This window comes from Polypterus senegalus, chromosome 14 (assembly GCF_016835505.1).
Source record: "Polypterus senegalus isolate Bchr_013 chromosome 14, ASM1683550v1, whole genome shotgun sequence".
Taxonomy (NCBI): Eukaryota; Metazoa; Chordata; class Cladistia; order Polypteriformes; family Polypteridae; genus Polypterus; species Polypterus senegalus.
This window is the reverse complement of record NC_053167.1, coordinates 78,191,836-78,216,322: the sequence shown is the minus strand read 5'-3', so window position 1 is coordinate 78,216,322 and position 24,487 is coordinate 78,191,836. Positions and strand designations below refer to the sequence as shown.

General features: G+C 35.1%; 1 protein-coding gene across 2 annotated transcripts in view; it reads left to right on the top strand.

Annotated features, from left to right (window-relative positions):
• The window catches only part of hmcn1 (hemicentin 1), a 280,760-nt gene that overhangs the window by 124,184 nt on the left and 132,089 nt on the right, over nucleotides 1-24,487 (top strand). For both annotated transcript variants that reach the window (XM_039735773.1, XM_039735774.1), the window contains exons 13-22: nucleotides 341-468; nucleotides 1,065-1,178; nucleotides 5,662-5,820; nucleotides 7,971-8,165; nucleotides 8,526-8,621; nucleotides 9,380-9,507; nucleotides 11,355-11,499; nucleotides 15,107-15,219; nucleotides 20,577-20,736; nucleotides 23,730-23,901. In XM_039735773.1, coding sequence (XP_039591707.1) covers nucleotides 341-468; nucleotides 1,065-1,178; nucleotides 5,662-5,820; nucleotides 7,971-8,165; nucleotides 8,526-8,621; nucleotides 9,380-9,507; nucleotides 11,355-11,499; nucleotides 15,107-15,219; nucleotides 20,577-20,736; nucleotides 23,730-23,901 — 1,410 coding nt within the window. The remainder of the gene's footprint in view (nucleotides 1-340; nucleotides 469-1,064; nucleotides 1,179-5,661; nucleotides 5,821-7,970; nucleotides 8,166-8,525; nucleotides 8,622-9,379; nucleotides 9,508-11,354; nucleotides 11,500-15,106; nucleotides 15,220-20,576; nucleotides 20,737-23,729; nucleotides 23,902-24,487) is intronic.

Sequence of the window (24,487 nt, the reverse complement as noted above, 5' to 3'; positions counted from 1 at the left end):
TTTTCTTCTTGTACTCAAGGTAACCCCAAGATTCCAAAAGTGTCAGTAGTAAGTCAATTGGTGAATTTTAATTTGCCCTGTATGAATGAATGTGAGTTTAGGTGTGGGCAGACATGTGTCTAGAGATGGGGTGGCCAGTGTAGGAAGCTACTTTATATCTGGTACTTCTGAGATAGTCTCTGATTTTTCTGACTTATATAGTGCATATACTATATAAGTGAATGTTTATGGCTGAAGAACAATAATATTTAAAATAATTAAAAAAGATATTTATAAAAATCACAAGTCATTTAATGCATCTTGAAATTAACCATTTCAGTCTTTATTTTAATCTGCTTAGGTACAGGTTAACTCTGGATGGTACACTGATAATTAAAAATGCAGCTCAAAGAGATTCAGGAATTTATAGTTGCTTGGCAAGCAATCCAGCAGGAACAGACAGACAGACCTCTGCTCTTATCTATATTGGTATGTAAATAAAATAATTTAGTTAAACATCTTGATCAAGACTAGTACCCTTAACGATGGACCAGTAAAATGGTTATATACCATTATATTGTGTTTTGCTTTCTTTTTTTCTCTATGGAGCATTTATATGTTAGTCTCTATGCCTAATGCTTATAGTCAAAGGTCAGAACGAAACTTGTGGAGAATGCTGACAAAAAGAAAAAAATGTCTTGTTGGACTGAAATAGTAACATTTTTTCTATGTGTTACCTAATATTTAGTATTAACCTTTAACATTCTCAGTTTTTCATAAAAAAAACATTTAGAACTCACCAAAATGGTCATGTTATTTTACTGCTGATGTTAAACCTGTAGAGGATTAAAGTGTATTTTTATAGGCAATTAATAACCTTCTGTTTCACTTAGTACATGCTCTATGTGTAAAACTAGTCAGCCTGAATATTAACAAATAAACAGTAAGATATTTGTAAGCTTATTTGAAAGACAGTTTTGTTGTTTTAAATGTATCACTTTTGCTCTGTTCTTATGCTCAGAGAAAATTTTCAGCACTACATAGTAAAACATTGTATTGTATAAATTCATTTAAACTAATTCTAGAGGCACCAAAGGTTTCAGTGGTCCAACCTAAACTTCTTACCGGACTTGGAGACATAACTGAGATGGAATGCAAAGTCAGTGGGATTCCAGATCCCAAAATTAAGTGGTATAAAGGTGAGCACTTTAACTTCTAAAACTAGGGCAGTGAATTTCACTTACATATACTTTATATATATACAGTATTAAAATGTTAATTAAATTTAATATAACCAAGGAATTATGTAGTATACAGTATGTTTGAAGGGATGGAATGTTGACATAATCTTTAACATTTTTGCATAACATAGCAGTTATCTGTTTATCCTAAAGAGATCAGTTAGTGTGTTACTTTTGGAAAGAAGAATGTGGAAGCAGAGTGTTTACATCCAGATTATCAAGTTAATTTCATTATGAAATGGGTGAGTTTCCAGAAATTAATGACTCTTAGAGGCTAATGAGTAACCTTGCAAGAAACGTACATAACATACAGAATAACCTACTTTTTCGTGGTTTTCTTAAAACTCCTCTTAATCAGCTACTTTATGAGGGAGTATAGTACTACTTTGTTAATCTTATTGTTGAAGTCACCTATAAAAACGTCAAAAAGTCAAATAAAAAAATGATTTGGAATATATGATTTAGTTATTTATCTTTCTGTGGGATGAAATAAAGTTGTATAAAACAATATAAAATAAATGTGGAATCATAATTTAATAAATAAACAAGATGAGGAGTGTACATAGCACAAAATGGACACCTATTATTTCTATCACCAATGAAAAAGAAATGAGAGATACAAGTCATGGGAGAAATCCCATTTTTCTGTAGAAGACATTGTAATTCTTTTTGATGACAAGACATACAGTGGTCTTTTTAAAAGCAAGAAAAAGAAAAATGGAAGAGCATAAGTGCCCGCACATCACAACCTAACTGTTTAAAACACATAAACACTACCTGTACAGCCTGGTGGTAATTTGTGAAGTGTTTTTGCAGATATTTGAATTATATAATCTGTAATTCTTTTACACAGTTGTTGAATGAAATAAATACATTTCATTATGTATTAAAAAATTCCTGACCCCTTTAAACAGTGCATGTTGTGTTTATTTCTTAAACGTATAGGGAGTAGTTCAAGTACAGTGGAATTAAAACGAAGTCTTTTAATTAGAACTGATGAAAAATGCAAAATAACATTTAAAAATAGTAGTGATAATGGCCTGCCTACCATTCACACTAGCCCGTTATAAACCCTCAGCACTAAGATAAAGAAATTTGATAACACCCATACCATCTTATAGAAATGTTATGCAATGTTGCGCATACAACTATAACAGCGCAGCAACACTGACTTTGGAAGTAGGGCTGTCATGTTAGCCAAAAAATAAGGCTTGAATATTCAAATTAAAATAAGTAAATTTTGATCCTAGGCATTACTTATATGTTTGTACATGTTTTTATCTTTATTATTATGGTTATGTGTACAGCAGTGGCCACACCAACGGCAAAAACAAAATCCTAATGGTACTTGGGAAACTGATATTTAAATATAAACGTTATCACCCTATAACAGAGAAGCAACTGCACCGCCATCTTGTTTTCAGGCTTTTTCAGGACAGGTGACCAAGATGTAAACCGCTCAGTCAATTTGGCTCATGGCTATCCTTGCAGCAGCAATGATACAGTATTTTCCATTATATCTGTACAGGAGGACAGTGGCTAACTGCTACAAATAGGACCCACACAACATTGTCATGGGTGCTTCATGCTCTAAAGACTTACACATGCACCACAAGTAAAAAAAAAAAAAAAGTAAAAATGTTAATAATATCATATTAAAGAGCTGTGCTACCATGTGTGGCTTGTAAGCATTTAGGTTCCTTTTCATGAGTGCTTTTATGGCTTGCTGTCCTGACAATGACCAGCAGAAATATGGGTCAGTTAGTAAGACAGTGACAGGGTGTGAACAGTGGGTGAAGTAAAACAGCAAACAAGAGGCAGACAAGTCGAAGGTGGATTTGTTTTGTTATTTTCAAGGTGTCCAAAGGGCAGTGGCAGGGTGCCATTTATACAGCGACAATAAAAAGTCAGTCAGCATCTGAGGACTCACCCAGAAAAGCGGGATTAACACAGTATCAAGGTCTGTGCAATCTGTGTATTTTCACCCCTTTACAGATGCAGCAATATTTTTAATTACACCTCATTGTTTTAGTCATTATGTGTCAGACTAGCAGCCATGTAAGATGTGGATCATGACATGTTGGCTGATATATTGATAAGGCTGTGTAGGGAGGGGATTTCAAAGCAATGTAGTAAAAGGAAAATCAGAATTATGACAGTTTTTTTTTACATTTTCTTAATGAGAAAGTCTTGGCATTAAACAATAGTCAGGGTTCTCAGGTTTAAGAGTAAATGACACAGAATCAGTTGCAAAATGATACGTTTAGAACACCCCCTGCTGTCAGACAATCACTCTCACCTGCTCTACTCCCCAGTGTGAGCACTCCCAATTATTTATTTAAAATGGCCGTTTTTCTGAGCCGCAGACCTGCTATACCACATACGGGTGTCAACAGCCGTGCACAAAGGGGATATTGACTATCACTCAATAGTCGTCCACCAGCAATCTCGACATTTATTACCTTCTTGAAACAGGCGGAGCATCCTGCCGACTACGCCAGATGTGAACTTTGCCCGGACACAGACAGGCGGACATGTTGTCTTAAAACCACCACACGTTTATTAAACACAATATTTACAATATTGGTCACTCAGACCCAATTCAATGGTCACTCAGACCCAGTTCAAAAGTGCACAATACCCCAAATAACACAGTCCTGGCCACAATGCCTTGTCTTCGGGCCGCCTCCACAGCTCCTCTTGCCTCGTCCTCCTTCCACCCGACTCTCGCCTCGAATGAATGGAGACGGCCCCTTTTATAGAGGACCGGATGAGCCCCAGGTGTTCCCGGCAATCTTCTTCTGGCCACGCCCCAGTGTGGCGGAAGTGCCGGCTGTCCTCCCGGCTGCTCTCCGGGCATCCTCCAAAGTCTTCCCCCCAGCACTTCCTGGTGTGGCGGGAGTGCTGGGGAAACAAGTCCCCAAGGCATTGGGGCGCCTCCTGGCGGTGACCACGGGCTCCTACAGGGAAGGGCTTCCATGCCCTTGACCCGTGGCCCCAAAGCAACCGGAAGGCAAACCCACGTGATCCAGGCAGGGCTCTGACCCTCTTCCGGTCCCTCCTGGCGTCCCGGCCGGGTCATGGCCCCTGGCATCCCTGACAACTGTTATGGTAGGTTTAACTAGACTGCAAGAGTCTGGAAGTAGGATTAAGTTTCAGCTACAACCCATGAATTTACATCACGTGCAGCATTGTAATTATGGGAGACACCAACATTTAATTCAATAGATATTGTGCTCAGCTATTATTATTATAGCTACAGTATATCTACCCTAACTGTCCTGTCTTTCCCTTTCCTTTCTTTCCGTATTTCTTCATAGCCAATTTCAATACAGTAAAATCTCTGTCAAAATTTAGCTAGGTGAAACCTCATGACATAGATTCTTCAGAGTTTCTAAAGAACATAGACATATCAACTTGTACATGTGTAACTATTAACATCAGGAAAAAATATAAATTAACAGTGTCTGTATAATATATAGTCATGCAAAGGCATTGATGCATTACATCATTAAAATGATTTAATCTCAAGTATAAATTGTAGTAATTTTAAATGTTCATAAAACTGTCATGATGTGAATTTAATGTGGCTTGTCTGTTGAGTTAGCCACTTTTAAAGGCACTTGGCAAATAACTTGTAGGTATGTGAGCACATGGATTATGAAGCATTTATTGTGCCACTTTAATTAGGATGACTTTCTACAAACCTTATTAAATTAGCGATTGATCTTAAGATCGAGTTACAATGCTTTTGGGAAACTCACCCCAGATTCATAAAGGTAATAATGAAACATAATAAAACATAATATAGAAAAAGTGTTCCTTAGAGACACATAACAACTCATATCAGAGTTCAAAGCAAAATTCTATCCAAGTGGTTGCTTGTGCAAAAAAAAAAAAAATAGCAGGATATGCTGTTCTTTTACATCATCCATGTGCTGTATATGGCTGTCAAAAATGTGCTTGTTGTACTCCGTGGAGGGTAAGTAAAGTAAAGTTAATGTCACAATGAAGTAGGCTGAATCTATGTCACTCAAACTCCCTAAGCCAAAAATATTTTTTTTCAAATTTTTTTAAGGTCTAAATTGGCTTCATTTGGCTTGTAGGATATTCAAATTCTGCTTTACTTAGTGTAAAAGTGTATTTTATTAAAGATAAAATGTTTAATTAAAACAGTTTAATGGAAGGACTGATAGTTGAAAAGTTACTCCTATATTAGAAAAACTACATTACTCATACTTAGTTCACTTTATTTACTGTTAAGTTAATTATTGTATAGTGCTCTATAGTAATTGCAGTGCTTTCTTAATAAATGTGCTGTTGTCTTTTTTGCAGAAACGTACTTTTATATAAATTTAAAGAAAAACATGTTTAGCTTTAGAATTATATTCTTATCTACAATATTTATTGAAACATCATCTCTTTTTTGCTTCCTTAACAGGTGATCTTGAACTTCAGCCTTCGCCTTTTATTATCTTTGAAAGTGTTAAAGGGATTTTGAGAATTACAGAAACTCGTGATATAGATGCAGGAGATTATATTTGTTTGGCAATTAATGATGCTGGAAAGGCTACTGGAAAACTTACCTTAGATGTGGGCTGTGAGTATTCAACATGGCATTTACTCTGGGAGAACTTGATTTTTCAAACCGAAGAAGCAGAAGGAAAGTTCCTAATTAGGCCTAATTACATGGTACATTCAACTAACATGCATATTGTGACATTAAAATGGAAAAGGAACTACAGGGTGAGGCAGAAAGGACCCAATTATATCCGGCTGCAGGTCGCAGACTCGACCTTCCACGCCCCCAGCCTTCCGCGCCCCCAGCCTTCCGCGCCTCCTGCCTTCCACGCCTCCTGCCTTCCACGCCACACCCCCAGCATTCGCGTCCCTCACCACGAGGTGGAGTGACAGATGTGTGGTAGGTGGTGTTAGGTGCTCAAAGTCTTAGCATTTTTTTATTTTCTTTTTAGTTGAAGCCATGGAGCCGTGGACGATAGAACACAGACTGTTTTGTCAAGAACAACCAATCTATTATCGCAGTTCAGCTTGAGTTTCGTTGCCATTTCAATATCCACAGAAATAAAGCTGTTCCCGCTCGTAACACTATCCTACGTTGGGTTAAAGCACTTCGTACATGAGGTACACTAATGAACAAAAGACCGCCGGGGGCTACACGAACAGCACGTACCCCTGAAAATGTGGAAAGCATACGACTAGCCCTGCTCCGCAGTCCAAGTCGATCTGCTCGGAAGCATTCTTTTGAACTTGGCCTCAGTAATCGTTCGGTAAGGCGTATTTTGTATTTAGTCCTGCATTTCCATCCCTACAAATTGTCAAATGCTATTTCAATATGAATTCAAATCTTTCAATAAATTTCTTTGTAAGAAAAAATTAACAAATTTGTGATTTTGTAAAAAAGTCCGTCATTTCTGCCTCACCCTGTACTATTTAACGAAGGTACTTTAGTGATTAAAAGCCATCTCTTCAATGACAAAATAGCAAATGCGAAGTAAATCCTTTTTTGCTAAGTTTCAGTATGCCCACATTTAAAACCAGGAACATATGGAAATCAAAACCTAAAGCTCACCTCTTCAAATTAATAAGCAAAGTGCTCCTTTACCTTTTGAGGACCTTACATCAATGTCTCAACTGATAGAGAACTAATGTTAAACCCTTTTCAATCACAAAAGAGAGAAAAATAATTTCTTTGTATATTTTGTTTTGGACACAAACTGGCAAAGTTACAATCATGCTCACACAAATATTTTGACAAGAGAACTCCCCATGACACCAGTTTATGTACAAAATATCATAACTGACAGTGTGTAAAAGCAATGTCCATGACACAGCAAACTCTGCATTCAGGTGCCTTTTGATCCTAAGCAGTATCAAACTCCAATTAAGCACAGTTTCCTTTTGTCCTCTCTGACTGTTAGTTGAAGTTACCTTCTGTTATAGTTCTTTGAATTAGCTCTATCTTCTGTACCTTGAGCGTGTTTAGGGAGACACATGGATAACTTTTTTTTAATTGCCCATGACAAATTACTTGTTTATGTAAATATATTCAATCAAAGTGAGATCTACTCAGCAACAGACCTGATAGCCCCATATGACTTGTATATTAAAATGTTCTGTTGCACATTACAAGCCTGCTGAATTCAGAACAATATACTGTGTGCCACAATACAGTACACTAATAAAAGCTTTCTATTACTCACAAGTTTGAGGGATGAATGCTAGCACATTCCAATCCCATTTGCCTCAGCCATAAACAATACCCCAGCACATCCCTTCTGTAGTTTTTCTGGATTTCCCTTTTTTGCCCTTCATATGGCTTTTCTTCTGTTTCTAATAGAATTGTTTTCTTCTAACACATCATTGCCTGCTGGGTGTCTAAGCTTAATCAGCATGCATGCCATATTTCCAAAACAACATTAAGAGTAGTGCAATAAAAGATGTTGTTTGCGATATAAGCACACCATATACAGTAAATGATGTTTGAAATTAAAGCTGTTTTGTTAGAAATTTTTGTTTTCCCTGAGAAACATACAAAAAGTGACATTAGTGATGAACAAGATTGGTGATAAATTTAGTAATCTTCAAGTAGATAGTTTAAATTAATGAATCTGTTTGATTTGTATTGTAATTGTTAGACTGACACATCTACAAGAGTGTGACTGTATAATTTTTAAATATGTAACTTAAAAACAACTGAGTGATTTGTATGTTTTTTTTTTTGTTTCTCAGCTGCTCCAGTGTTCTTCCAGGAGCCTGCTGATATTTCTGCTGATATTGGCACAAATATCACATTGCCTTGCATGGCACAGGGATACCCTCAGCCTCGGATCAAGTGGAAACGTCCTGACAGTCCTTCTGTCTTCCCTAAGCCTTATGCAAGAAGTACAATTACTGAAACACAGACAGGAAATCTTATTATTAACAGTATGTACATCTCCTGTGCTTTCAGATTACATTCTGTTGTGGCAGTTATTTTAACTTTTTATCTGGTTTACTTTCTAAATGTTTTAGAATATTTCAATTAAAATTCAGGCTCCTGAATTTTGTAAGTACTATATTTCATTAAACACCATTGCTATTTTAATTGTGTTAGGCATATTATATGGAAGTTTGAAATAAGAGTGGAACATCAGGTTAGAATGACAGACTTCAATTAAGTATTTTAAAAGATTGTAAAATGTTTATTATAAGACGCGTGTGTTCAGAATGCACTTATGAGCTGGATTTGTTATTTTCACAAACAAAATGTAGTGTTTTTCTAATTACGGTTTGTTTGTGTTATAGATCTCTCAGTTGAAGATGAAGGGAATTACATTTGTGAAGCTGAAAACCAGTTTGGGAAGATTTGGGCTCAGACTAGAGTAACAGTGACTGGACTTGGTAGTGCCATTTATTAAAGTGATTGATTGGTCTAAATTTTTGCAATGTATTACATTGTAAAAAGGTTTTTTACAGAAAAACAGTCAAATTTTACAGTATTTTCATGTTATTCCAAATAATTGATATCTTATTGTATTAAAAACAGTATTCAACTGCAACTTAACCTTTTTTTGTAATTCAACAGATTTTGTCTGTCAATGTAAAATACAAACATATCTCCCTTTTTATAAAGAAAATCATATCAATTTTACATCTGTAAATTTAGTTTTATTTGTCAATTCAATTTGTATTACAGAAAAGCGACAATTTAAAACGTAAACACATAAATTAGACATTGTATAAAAAAACAGAAAAACATGGTAAAAAGTACGGCAGCAATGTGTGCCGACCAAAAACCTCAGAATGACAATCATTTGCTATTTTTAAACAACATAAGATACCTCTAAAATAATACAAATTTCTGTTACTGATTGTTTCCTTATTCAAATGCTTAAAGTGGTGTTGTGAGATTTTTTTAGAACTGAAATTACCTGATGTTAAATCAATATTAATTAGTGTTTATTTATGCTTTAATGCAAAATGAATGTTTGATGTTTAAAACAATTGATTCCATAATTTTACAGTTGGTTCAATGGAAGTGTTTTGTCTGTAGGCGCAAAGATTGTAGTGATGACCAGTGTTCATTGTAAAAATTATTTTTTCATACTTTTTAGACTGTACTAAGTACTGATAAAAATACATATGGTATTTATTTACAGTGACTCCATTAATTGGAATTAGCCCTGAAGTTGTGAATGTTATTGAAGGACAGCAGATCACTTTACCTTGTGTTTTTCTTTCTGGAAATCCTCTTCCAGAGAGACAATGGCTAAAAAACAATGTAATGGTAAGTAAATGATCTGTGTCAAAATAAAACCTACTGTGTTTCTGTCCAATAAAGTCAACTGTGAGCAACATCCATCCATCCATCCATTATTCATTCTGCTATATCCTAACTACAGGGTAATGGGGGTCTGCTGGAGCCAATCCCAGCCCACCACAAGGCACACACACACACACCCCCTCACCGAGCACACACTAGGAACAGTTTAGAATAGCCAATACACCTAACCTGCAACAAAACAAGTATATTTATATAAGCATTTAGAGAAAAGTTGTTCTAGAGTGTATTTGCATAAAGAAGAATAGTGTCCATTCCAAGATGAAAAAAGAAACAGACTGGAAAGACACAATTCAGATTACTTACTACTTACGTTCTAACACATGATGGGCAGCTAGTGAATGCTCAGCAGCCTTGCATTGTGCTACAGATTTTCTTTGATTCAAGAAGACACCTATGACTTGAAGCTTACTTCTTCATTTCCATACTTTAAGAACTGTCTTAGGTCTGCTGGTAACATACCTCAGCAACATTTTATTTTAGTTACCATATTACTATTTATTCTTCCACTATTTTATACAATTTTCTGTATAGGCTTGTGTTATTGCAATATTCTATTAATAGGCTTGTGTTTTAGGCTTGCCTTTTTTAGAAATACTGTTTTTAAAATTTGTATTTTGTATTGTTCATTTAACTGTAAAGATATGAAAGTAAAGTTGTTCTTCATATATTATATAAATGTTTAGAATAGAATTATTTATTTTGAGCTGTGAATCACAATGTATAATTCTTTGAATGAGTTTTTCCTTTTAAATTGTGAACTTTGAATAATCCTGAAGTTTAATTTGTAGAACTTAATTTCAGTGGATTGGTATGCTTAGTTAGGGCTGACTGACACTATAGTTTTTGCTCTGGGCAGTTAAATTCTTATAAACAGATATGTCTAAAAACAGTTTTGTAGATGCATCAAAAGTAAATATGTAAACAGTCAGGAAGAGATACCAGCATATTACCATTAATTCAGTTTTGCAATGGTTGCAAAATGGCTAGAATGGGCACCTCACAGTTCCAAAATGCTTTGTTACCCTGAATTTTGTAAACATGGAGTTTAGATATTTCCCTCCTGTCTGCATGTGTATTTTTTTCCTTGAAATTTCACTTTTCCTCCAGCATCCCAAAGTCATCCATATTAGGTTAATTGGCACAAATAAATTAGCCACATATCAACCCAGAACTGGATTAAGCATGTTGCTGCAGTTGTTCTCAAGTTCAGTCCTGGATCCCTTATGGCTATACATTTTTGGTACAACGAATGTCAGAATTACTGAGTGATTTTTAACTTTATGGATCTCATTTTTTATTCAGATCAGTTTATTCAAAAAATAATATTTTTACTTTTGCTATATCTTTAAACACTTAACTCTATTTTGTAATTTTATTTTTACTTTAATGTTTTTGTGTAGTTTGCTTTCTTTAATTAACCAAATATTTACAATTAATAACAAGCAGGGAGGACACCCATGCAAGCAATGCTGATTGTTTGGCATTATCCACTTGTGGATGAGTAATAGTTATGCATTACTGTTGGAGGCAGTGCCATTCATAGGGAAAAGACTCTTCAAATCGCCAGTTTTATACCATTAAAACAAAAAGGAAAATCAGTCATAGTATGTAAATATAGTAAGGATTTGTATTTTTCAGTGACTGTGTTGTGCTTCTAAGTCTGTGTCTGATCCAAGATAACGCAGACTATTTCATTTTAGCTTAGAGTGGGTGTCTGGCTTTTATTCTTGACTGTTTTATTTTAACAGAGCATGTTCAAATGCTTATAAGTACTTATTGTGTTTCTACAGTTGAATAGCAACCCATATCTAACAATTCGCCGGGATGGTAGTCTCCACATAGAACGTGTTCAGTTGCAAGATGGGGGGAAATACACATGTTTGGCTCGTAATGTTGCTGGAAGAAGTAATCGAACAACCACTGTCAACATTTTTGGTAAGTGCTTTACCTATTTTAACTTAGCTAAAATTTAGCATCAAGATTACTTGTTATGGAGAGTGAGAGAAATGATAATAAAGCGGGTGGCACATATGATACACACTAAGTTTTTTCCCCACAATTGGTGCTTTCTCCAGTCGCAGCTATATTGGTCTACACTTCTTGACATCTGTCATATCATGCCTTACCTTATAGTAAGTCTTGCCCTTTCATTAGATCTCAAACTGCCAAAAAAGTTTAATTTGAAAATGATATATCTTTTATAAGAAATTAACCTTTGTGAATTATCTGTGCTTCTCCTATACATGCTAATACTAAGGGGTTTGTCAAAGCTCCACAACCTAAAATAGAAATCACATAAAATTCTGCCTCTCAATATATTTATTCCACAAAAAAATAATTGTACCACCTTATTGCTTTTAGTTGGAGGTATTTATATAGTAGCATAGTTCAGATTAATAAATAATAAATATGGATATTTCATTGTAGAATTTGATAGGCTAAAGTATGTGAATAGAAGAAATCATTTATGTTATTTTTAATGACATTATCCATTCAAATCTTTTGGATCTAATTTTATTTCTTATTGTGGTGATCATTTCAAATTAAAAGGAATATATAGTTGAAACATAAGGTAAAATAACACTACATTGAGTTAATTTTGTTATTTTCAATTGAATGTGTTGATATAAGAGCTTTTGTTGACTTAATGTTTAATTAAGTCCAAATCTGCAATTTCTAAACAAACAATAATATGCCTACCTTTAAAGGAGTGTGACGATGTGGGTTCTGGCTCCACACTCCCTTTGCTGTTGGAAGCACATGAACCCAACACCGTTGATAATGTTACCGAGTGAGCTAGTCAATGGAGGCAAATTACTGAGCAAGGGGACGGTAGAAAGTGTAACAGTGCTTTTATTAAAAAACAGTCAACAAAAACAAGTGTTCAAATAAATAGTGCAGTTTCAAAGTTCATTAAATAAATAATCCATAAAAAGAACACGTGAAGGTTAAAAATCAAATAAAAAAAACAATCCTTTAAAACGTGAGGTTAAATCTTCTTATGGAAGCAGTCTTTAAAACAATAACAAATCCGGTGCCTATTTTCTGTATGCGTCTCACCTGCTTATCCCGTATGGGCTTAGCAGCAGGCAAGACGCTCTCTGCAGCTGCCCTCCTACATCACACGCTCGAGACTGGAGACCTCCCGATCCCTGGCTCCGGTATGGCACTCATCCCAGTCCCGGAGAACTTGGTTTCCCACAACGGCCAGGTCGCTCACGTTGGGGATTCCCACCACCAAGTCTCCCGACTTCCGCTGCCTTTCCATGGCCTTCATGCGGCCAGTCGCCTTCCCTGGTCACTCCCGCTACCTGATCGCTCAGCGGGAGCGACATCAACACAAACACGTGGGTGTCGGCCTAACACCCAGCTTCTACGCAGCTGCCCACGAGCGCTCATTCGCTCGCCCGTCCGCTCGCTCTTCACGGCTCTCTCTCTCTCTTTCACCGACCTGCTTCCTCTCCTGCTCCCGGTAACCTCCGTCCCGTCCTCTCCTCTCCTCTCCTCTCCTCTCCTTTCCTTTCCTTTCCTTTCCTTTCCTTTCCTTTCCTTTCCTTTCCTTTCTCTCTCCACTTTTTTCCTCCCTTAAAACCGACTCGCGCTTCTTTTTAAAATGACGAGGGCCACCGCAGCTGCAGCATTAGCCACGGGACAATCATGAATGTGGGCAGTTCCTCACCTGTGCACTAGGTGAGAAACGCCCACACCCTACGGATCGTCCCGCGGCCCACTATGGCCCAACGTCCCCTCACTAAGCCGCGAGCACAATGATTATTTATTAAAAATGGCCTGTGCTCAGTGAGCTGTGGACCCTTAACACCACAAGGAGCTGAAGTGGAAAAGAAGATTAACAAGAAAATTGTTCCGATCAAAACAAATGTACATGCATGTTTTGAGCAATCTTTTTTTCTGTACTCTGAAAGCAGGATAAATACTAAAATAACATATCACACAATAGCAACCTACTTTCACAAATCACAATACAGTATGTTAATTTCAGTGCTGGAATAAAAATACTGTACTTTTCTGTGAAAGTATGCTAACAATTTTACATGCTGAATTGTTAATGTTATTATGAAAATGAAGCTGTATCAAGTGGATATATAATCTATTGTTAGAACAGGAGACCTTATCTGATTTAGTCTATACTGTATTTAAGGTAGCTGACTTTCAGTTTCAGTGAAGTCTATTGTAGACATTCTTCAGTTCATGTCTAATTTCCTTAGGAATAGCTACAAAACAAATGTAATTGTAGTTTATCTCTTAGGGAATCTCATAATCGTCTTCCAAGTTTCCAGTGGTAATGGGTTCTGCAGACCATGTTGCAAATATTAGTTAAACAGAGACAGTAGATTAAATATGGTGGGAGTGAAAACTGTACAATTCCTTTAGGAACATAACCAAGCGCTGTCTCAGCTCTTTTCAAGATTACATAAACTTGTTCATGCAAATGTCAGAGCAATCTAACATATTCTAGAAAAAAAGACTTGCCTTGTAAAGGTAAGATGTGGTTTATGGTATTGCTTAGAGATAATGAATGATAAGTTAGAGGTAGTCATTGAGAGGCAATTTACTGAAAGAGACGTCTGTTTCTTTATTGTATAATATAGTAGTTTACTTTAATGTATTTACTTTATTCTTAAACAACCTTCAGTCACAAAAACACACGGTATATTATACATATAAATGAACTTTTTCTCATTTGCTGTTGGGCATGCATGTGTAGTATTTTATTTACATTGACAGCATATTTTTCAGCGAAAACTTCAGAATAAATAAACAAACAATGCTTTCTTATTTAGAAAAAGGAAATTTAAATCCAAAAATACAGCTTCCTAGGAGAATATTCAACCATAATAACCCATAGTCTCAGTTCCACCTTTAAGAATCCATGTGTTTCAAACTACTTAACTCTCATTACTGTCATAAATTCAGGGTACATACAGTTGAACTTGGCCTGAACTTGCTTTATTATTATTATAAGCTCTTTTTAAGAATTATAGCCAAAACACACTGTAATGTCTGTGACCTGTACGAATTACAGTAGTTTCAGCATAAAGTATTTTGAGCTCAGTGGTCAAGTCTTTATTAAAAACCTAAAGGTTTTTAAAAGATCATTGTTACAATTAAAAAATATAGTTGTTATAGGTTATATTTATCATTACATGCTTATTTTTGTTTACAGAAACTTTGACCTGTTTTGTCTTTCATAGTTTACAAGGATTCAGTTTAACATCTAACAATTAATTTATAACAATATAATCCTTCAGTATTCTATCAAAAGCTTTTGAATTGTATCTTCATCTGACGGTTCCTGATATTATTTAAGGTCTAAAAAAAGATATGATCTATTTATACATATCTGACACCTTGTGATTTTTTAAAATATATTTTTGCAAGGACAAACAAAAAATGAAAAAAGTTGGTATAATAATAAACATTTTGTGTTTAAACAGCACAGTTTTTTGTATTCTTGAGTATATACTACTGTACAGATGAGATCTCCTGCAAATGTTACACTTAACCATTTTTCTGTTATCAGTTCTTCCAACTATCCAGCATGGACCTCAGGTTTTCAGTACCATTGAAGGAATCCCAATAACACTGCCTTGTCGAGCAAATGGAGTACCCAAACCTGATATTACATGGTCAAAGGTATAAAAATGCTGAAAATGTAATATAACTATTTCATTATATAACATTATATTTAGGCATTTTGAAAAAAATATACTATGGCTTTCAAATAAAAGATGAAAATATTGGTTCCATATGTGTTAAATAGTCTGCATCTGACTTTAGAATGTAACATTAACTTCAATTTTTCTATAAAACAAAGAAGCTCTTTAAAAAACAGGTGAATCATTTTATTTTATTTTTTTTTTGTTAGGTTTTTTGAAAATTTGAGAATGATGAGGTGAAACATGCATAACCCTAATGTCACTGTTTATTTTAGATGTCACATTTTAGGTGTATTACTAACAGTTTTCAATGGTCTTTCAATGGAAAATTACTTCTGGCTGCTGATTTCAGAAAGTAGACTTCACTACCCACTGGTAAAAGTAATGTGATTCTCTTGCTGAGTCTTTCTAAAAGTTACAGGTCAACAAAGACAAATTTGTTCTGTGATTCTTTGCTGTACCTAAGGCATACTATGAAAATCCTATGGCACTGTAGTTTAATCCTGATTTTCACCTCATTATGTATAATAATTTCATTATTGGTATACAATTAGTTTGTCACTATTTAAAAATACCCTATTTGGAAATGTCGAAATAATGTCCTTAATACTAGAGCTGTAACAAAAATTGGCTGAATTTCAGAATAGCTCTGTTATGAGGCTTTCTTGGGAAGGATTGTAAAGTGTGTTGTGGGAATTTGACTCTTGTTCAGTTTTAATTCAGTTCATTTGACAAATCAGGCAGGAATTTGTTAAAGACAGTGAAATTAGCTATAAAATGCCCTTCATGTTACATTTAGGTGCAGGAATGCTGAGAAATCATGATTTACAGTTGTAGGACTTCTTTGCTGTGATATGCTGTCATCCTTTGGTCTTTCATCTGCAGCTTTCTTAATATACAGTACTATGTCACCTCTAAGTGTCTCACTGACTTGGAATAAATTATACCAAAATATGATTCCATGCCTATTTTTATATCTAAACAAAGAAAAAAATATCATGATGAAAAACATAAAAAATAAACGGTATGTGAAGCATCTTTACCTTTCCAGTAAGCAGAGAAATGATTTTTGTTTACTTTGCATATTTTATAATTGCTGTGGTCTACTCAAGATGTTATTCTTCTACACGTGTCTCTGCCTCTTGCTTTGTCTGGGCCTAACTAGCATAACTTTTAAAATCATCTGTCTGATTTTCTAAACATGCTTCACAGCTCTCATAAAGTCTATAGTGCTGGCAGTTAGAAGGTAGACTTTATAACTATTTCGTTAGCATTGGAACTGTCATCCATGACAAGACCTCCAGTACTTTCATATGGTGCTGCCAAATGATAATGTGTCACAGGCAGCTCTCAAACTATTGTTGGTTAACACATCATAATCAAAAGGCAATTCGGTGGCTCCATAATGCCTTAACTCTCTGGAGCAGATCAGCCATTTACTGAGCGCATTTCCACCATATGTTGTTATTCCAAGGGTCTTAGTGTTATCAAGTATTCTAACCACTGTAGTCATTATCTCTTTTTTATAAACCTGGCAGAGGACTGCAGCACCAGGTCTCGGACAGTTTAACTGAGTGGCAATTATTACTGTCAGGCAGTTCATATTCTTTTCAAACAACTACACTAATGACACTTGAGAGCTTTGGCAAATGAGCTGTTTCTTAAATACTTTACTGTACTGGGTCATTCCATGCCAAATCAACTGATTTTCCAGAAATCCCATGCACGTCGGTCTCATAAAATTCTGAAAAAAAATACCAGTTGCACCCATGTTATCCAGGAAACCTCCTGCAAAATTATTTTCATGTAAGATCAATACATTCCAAGATATAGCCAATTTTGTGAGGTGAGAGGGTGTCAAATTTATTTTTTCATCAATTGTTCAAGACCATATCTCAAGAAGTAAACCACCTAGCAGGCTCAAATTTTGCATACTGGTACCTTTATAGGTATAGTGTGTAAATCATAATGTTTGGTCTAGATGACACTACTTGGTAAGAACAAATTTAATAAACAAACAAGACACTGTATCAGGGTTTGACCAGCAGACCTCTCAAATGTTAAAAAATCATTTTAGGCCTAATTTTCAGACCAGCTTAATGTACTGTGGGAACTTCCAGACATTTTTAAAATGTTTCCTATATCCTACATGGTCCCTTCTTTTTCAAAAAATGTCTTACTTTTCTTATGTGAATCTTTTATATTTATTTTACATTCTATACATGGGTTAAATTCTCTATTTGTTAGTAATGATAATCATCAAGCTCTTCATCACTAACTTGAGTATAGGATTAATAGAAAAAAATAAATCACCAAAAGCACATACAGCACAACTCATGAACAACAGGTATTTGATTTACCATTAAATAGAAAACAAGCTATAATGAAATGTTAACGTCTTGGTATTGCAGCAGCAGGAATTTGACCCAGAGTGTAGGGATTCTTTGGCTTTGAGATCAAGATGGTACTGTCTCCCACTGACCGTTTGTAGGTACACTTAGCAGTGCAATGACATACTGTAATGGCAGCCAACAAATATTGTCTCTAGGTGGCCAATGGAAAGACTGTGCAGGATAATTTGGATGCATGAAACATCAGGATGTCTGATTCTGCTTCACTTTTATCACGAATCACACCTATCCAACATTTTTCATCATACATGCACCCAACATATCTTCCAGCCTGGTCTAATGTGAGAGACACATCTGATCCATCAGAAGTGTGATCGTGAGAGGGCAGGATCTCAGCTGCTGCTTCAGTGGTGAATATTCGGACAGTCAGTTGAGTGTCATTACCAGACACCCGGCTGACTTTGAGTTTGCTATCTTCTTCAGGAATGTAACAGTGAAATTCTTGATTACCAGGTACTCTTTTGGCCATGGAGAATTCGATTCTCTGTTCAGCAACATGACATAGGACATTGTCATTTGATATGAAAAAAATGTTGATGGTTTTGATAATTTACTGATTGAAAACTCAATGATTACCATTATTGACACATGGAGCATTCTACCTATGTTTAGGATGGAAAAAAAATATGAAAGATTTAAATAAGAAAAGAAGGGACAATGTAGAATAAATTAAACATATTTTTTAAATTAGCTGCACATTCCCTTGTTTCGTTAGGGTGCTCTGAAAATAAAGTCCAAAATGATTTTTTGGATTTGAGATGTCTGCTGTTCAAATCATGTTACACTTACTTTTCTGTTTATTGTTTTTTCAGAAAGTCTAAATAGTTATCTGAATAAGGACAAAAAATCTAAAGTCTGTGTTGGTTACAAATATGTTTTCTGAGGCCTAAACATAGCTAAGAGAAAAACTCAAATTAAATTTTGGTCAATTTCAAGGGGCTGCTTTGACCATGCAGAGTCATCTGGACCAAATGTTTTAATTTCATCCCATACTATACTAGTGTGAAAAGTCTGTGTCTGCCGGGTTCAGTTCTTGATCTATGAACTTGTGAAATTTGATGACAAAATGAGGCCAGACAAAACTGACACCCCCACAGTAAACTGGCTATATCTTGGAAAGTATTGCTCTTACATAAAAACAATTTGCAGGGTGTCTCTTAACTAACATGGGTACTCTTGGTAATTTTCTCAGACTTTTTTGAGTCTGAAATGCATGGGCCATTGGTTGATTAAACATGGAATGTCCCTACTGTATGTTGTATATTCTGTATATTTCCTATACTAATGGTGTTCTGTCTGTTGCTCATTTGTAGGTATTGCTGTTGTGGTTTCTGTTCCTTTTATATTTTATTTTTACATGATAAATTTTAAGAGTGATATTTCCAGTTTTAGCATGATAATAATTCCATTTTTAGTATATGGCAAGAAAATTAGACCTTATGTTGAGATGTGAATATATGTTGTAATTTTGTTTTCCTCTGTGATTATACTTAATGTTGCTGCACTCCTGTAACAACATCATATTTCCAATTGTCCAGACACTGGAGAACCTTAATTTTAAAAATACCAACATAGGCTCAGGCTGACTCAAGCCTATATTCCTAAATGTACTGCTGAGAGTCTGAGAATTTGTTTAGCAGCAAGTAGGTGTTCTGATAGTATAATGGGTGCAAGATACAGCAGGAAACGCTGTTTTAAATTTCTCTGAGATTAGAGTTAATTAACAGCCACAATTCACATGAGTAACATACAGTACTGTATGTCAACATCAGTACTTTGTGAGTATCCTTTACTTCGCTGTGCTCTCAAAAGGTCATAACATAGCAGTTGTTTATTTACTGTAGCTTTAAGTAAGGAAAGGAAGAGAAATTCTCCTAATGAAAGAATGGAAGAGCAGACAAATTTGGAGCAAGAGTGAGCTTCAGACCACGTTTGGGGTAAAGGGAGTATTTTCTTATAATAACTGTGATGAACCCCACTGCCTCACAACTCCTCGGTTTATTTCCTGGCAGAGGTTGATGCCACAACCTTTGAGAAGGTTTTGTGTCGTAGGTTTTCTCCAGTAATCCAGTTTCTTCCTGCTTGTCAAAGATATGGATCGGGCTGATTAGTGTCTCTAAATTGGCTTGGTATGAATGATCTGATTGTGTATATAAATGTAACCTGTAGTGTACTGGTGTTTTGTTCAGAGATAATTCCTGCCTGCTTCCAGACTTAATCTCCTATGACCTCTTAATTTAAAAATTAGTTTAGAAAGTGAGTGGGATGATGTGATGTATAATTGTTGTTATGAACTCAGTGTGTCCAAATGGAAGTATACACAATACAATGTGGTGTGACACTCTTTGGGATCTCTCAGCAAAGACATAATATCCCCACTGAGGGATGAAATGTCAGTTAGTGGTGGGTGTTCGTGCCATTATTATGTCTTTTCCAACTCTATGAAGTATTGTTGTTATTATCAAAAACTGTAGGATGTTCAAGCATAAGGTCGACATACTGCACATATCTGTAGTTGAATTTAGTTTAAACTGTTGGCTTTTTTGTGATTTAAAGTACAGTAATATTGTTCCACTATTATATTATTAGTAAGTTTGAAATATTTTTTGAAAAATAAGTAATAATGCATTATTCTTTATATCATTACTTATTTTTCCATTAACAGACATTTTCAAAGCAGTTACTAACCAGTGCTCAACCTTGAAGCTTTATATTTCAAAATCCAGAATTGCTTCCTCTGTTTTTTTAGCTTATTATGAAATTTAAATTGATTTTGCCCTTGTGAAACTGTGAATGCTCTAATAAGCTTTTATGAAATACTGAATGATGTAAATAAATAAAGTCAAGTTATTTTGTAATTTTACTTGTTCTAGGATTATATATTATCTTGCCTATGTCATATATATGTTTTCTTTTCCTATAGAAGGGTGAGCTGATTGACCTTAGTGGCAGAGCCTTCTCATTAAACCCAGATGGCAGCCTCTTTATTGTTTCACCCACTGGAAATGAAACAGGCGAATTTGTGTGTACGGCTACAAATGCTGCTGGATATACTTCGAAGAAAGTACAACTAACAGTTTATGGTACTGCATAATTTTTCAGTCTCAGACAAAAATATCTTCATTAGAGCAGAAGAAAGCAATTATTTAGTATATAAAGAGTGATTACAGTTCTGAGAAAAAGTTTTTGAACTCTTTATAATTATGTCTATTTCTGCATTTTTGTATATAATGTGAAATATGATATTCTTCAAGCATAAATCCTGATAATAAGCAAAGAGAATCCTATTAAACTAACAAAACCACAAATATACTTTTTCATGTTTTTATAAAATGGATTGAAGACGTATTTATAAATTTTGTTTTCACATTTAGTAAATGCATAATAAAATGTAAACTCTGGAAGTTAAGGATTTATATTTAAAATAATAAATATTTAATGTTGTGAATGGCACCTAGTGGCTATCACTGCTGCCTCACAATTTCACATACATTGGTTTGAGGTGCTCTCACTTTGTCTCTGCACTGAAAAATGTATAACCTCCATTCAACTTAAAATAATTAAGGTAATCATTCACACTTAATATTTTAAATCTGAACCAATGTAATTCATTTATCTTGTTGAACCCACAATTATTAAGTTGAGGCAAATCATTTAGAGTGATTGAGTGTAATTCACTTGTTTTATACTGAAGTAAATCTATTTTTTAAGTTGTTACAATTTAAAATGGTTTATTGGTCATAACCTGTTTTTATGCTATTAGAAATATTATGAACATAACACATTCCAATGCTGTACTTTTTACATTTATTTAAAAATCCAGTGCAAATACACAAGCATTTTGCAGTGTAAATCTTAAATATACAACAAAAAAATCATTAAACGTTTCTACAGCTTTCTTGAAAGTATGTTTTATTACGAGTTCTTATACTTAAAATTAACAGTTGAGAAACAGGGTTACTTACCAGAAATCCTCTGTTTAAAGTCTGCTGCTGAAAATGACCAGACCTGGATAGCCATGTCCACTCCACTCAGGAAAGTGTTCTTCTTTGTTAGCAGTTGGAAAGCCAGCACGCTGGAAAGTTCGACCGGAAGAAAATACAAACGGCCCTCCAACACAACACACGAACACCCTAAAATATTAGGTTAACTGAAATAGCATTTTTATATTTATTTCCTCCACCATAACTTACTTTGGTACAAACCCATTTTTTTTACTTTAATTGATATCTGAAACCAAATATTTCAAGCTACAACACTAAATGATTAATCTTAAGCTGCTTGAAAGAGAAAATGTACGTTGAATGAACAACATCAATGTTAGACTTTTTTTAGTGTGGTTCCACTAGTATCTGCCCAAAGATGTGTCTGTTAGTTTGACAACTGGATGACACTGCACTGCTGAAATGCGTTCCAACTGTAAGAGATCCTGGAATTTAAAGAAAAATATAAAACGCATTAATCCAATTGTAAAATGAGCATGCTAACTCTTAATGATAATTGTTTTATTTAAGATGATTTCAAAGCTTTGAAAATGCAAAACAAAGGGAACAATAAATTATAAAAAATATCTGTTACTTTTAGTTGTTGATCTGTATTGTAAACAATATGGGAGCACAGATTTCTTAATAAAGGCAAGGAGACTGAATTAACAGATTATGTGCTTTATTAAACTAGTTAATGACAGGGAAAAGAATAAACAAAAGGAGAATGTGAAGCGCTCAAATAAACAATACTAGCCGACCCGCAGCGTACCATACGCCGCATAATCAGGCCGTTTTTTAATGATTTTTAAGCACAGGGAGAAAATTAACATTTGAAAAATCGGTAATGTAATAAATCAGCAAGAAAAGCAACATTGTAACAATGCACGGAACGAACCAACACACAATCATCCGTGACTGAAAACTGGCGGACTGCCATCGCTCATGTGCCCACCTCCAACTCGTCACTTGGGTCGTTGTCGTCTTTGCACAGTCCAGATGCACCTGTGACTCATGTAGACTTTCTGTGTTCCTGCAGGAGCATCTAAGAAGACGCATGTTTGTCATGTATGCGAATTGCTGTATGTAGCGTGTAAAACAGTTTGCTATGGTGCACGCGGTCGTGCGTCGTAACCGAAAACTCAGTTTTTAAAGACTGCTTACTTCATTGTGTTTTAACCTCAGTTGTAAAGAATTGTTTTTAGGATCCCATGGGATACCCCTCGCAAACCGTTTTACACGCTGCATATGGCGATTCACCTCCACAAGAAACATGCCTCTATGAACAGTCAACGTGGCTTGGAGGTGCATGTGGCCTCTACGCCAGACAAATATAAATGACACCGTTCTTTCTGTGTCGTCGCGTCCGAGTTGGTGGGTGTGGCTCTGCGAGTTGTCTTCGTATCCAATGGTCTTGGAGTTGGTGGGCGTGGCTCCTTCCTGCGTGCGCCATAGTGTTGCAGAGACATTTAAGGGCAGCATCACAAAAAGGTTATGTATGAAAATATGAATTGTGCTACTCCAATAAAAACACTTAAGTATATACAGTATATACTGTATATACTGCAGATCTATTTCTAAAATTAAAAATTTTGCAACAGTTAGGTTGATAGAACTTTATTTGATTTTAGAATATCAACTTTATATATGAGTCAAATACCAAGAATCTGTTTTGTTTATTTTCTTTACTTATGATATGAAATATATATCAAAATATTTTATATTCATTTACTATCTGAAGATATATTCTATAGTGCCCTTAATATCATGCTTACTTTTTTTTTGGATTTTTTTCCATTCTTGTTTTCAGTATTATTAAAATAACTTTGAAAATAGCTTGTTGATTGTAGTGCATATATTCTTCTAGTTGAATATGAGTAACAGTGTCTTTTTCCTTGCTTATAATGTGTATTCTTACCAATTTTAAGTAGTCAGTTCATTCTGAAATTAACAGATCATCACTTTTATCTACTACTTTATGCAGTATTTGTGCTTTCTCATTTTAAAGTTTGACTTGACTAAATGCACACAATTACATTAAAAATGTTTTATCTACAATACTGTTCCCATTCTCTGATAAATTCCAACAACAGTGAAGCCAAGAGTGTCTGGTCAGCGTGGGAAACAAGAAGAAGGAAATGGCCTAGTGGAAATTTCAGTAATAGCCGGAGAAGATGTCATTCTGCCCTGTGAGGTTCAAAGTATCCCACCTCCAATTATTACCTGGGCCAAAGACATGCAACTTATTTCCCCTTTCTCTCCGAGGCAAGTTATTAATATAGAATATTCTTTAATATATATCACCTTAAATAGTTTATAGATTAAATTCTGTGATGAAGAAAATGATTGCAAAGGTTTTTGTTTTAAAGAAAGTGCACATTTTTGGTAACCATTATGATGACTTTGAGAAGGAACCATATTTAAACTTCTAAAATATAGTTTGCTTGTTTGTGTAGAGTACATTGTGGTCATGACACTGAGGTTTCAGTAAACAGCATTCTTTGTGGTGTTCCTATTCAAGATGGCCAGCACTGTCCAGATCTTCATAAAATTATAGTTTTTCTAATGGACCAATTTCTTTACATATCCTTTTGTTGAAGAACTCAGGCTAATTGGGCCTAAAACACTACAAAGATTTCAAGGTTCTACATGGCATACATTTTATCATTAAACATTGACAAAACTTAACAAACACTTAATATTTAGCTGAAGTGAGAAGGGAAACTAGCCTTCACTGGCTTCCTCTCTAATTGAGGCTCAACTTCTCCTTCTGTCTGCTACCAGGAGTACCACAATCACTTACAGTTGACTACTTCTTCAGTTTAGGCAGTAAATAAGCGTTCTGAGTTAT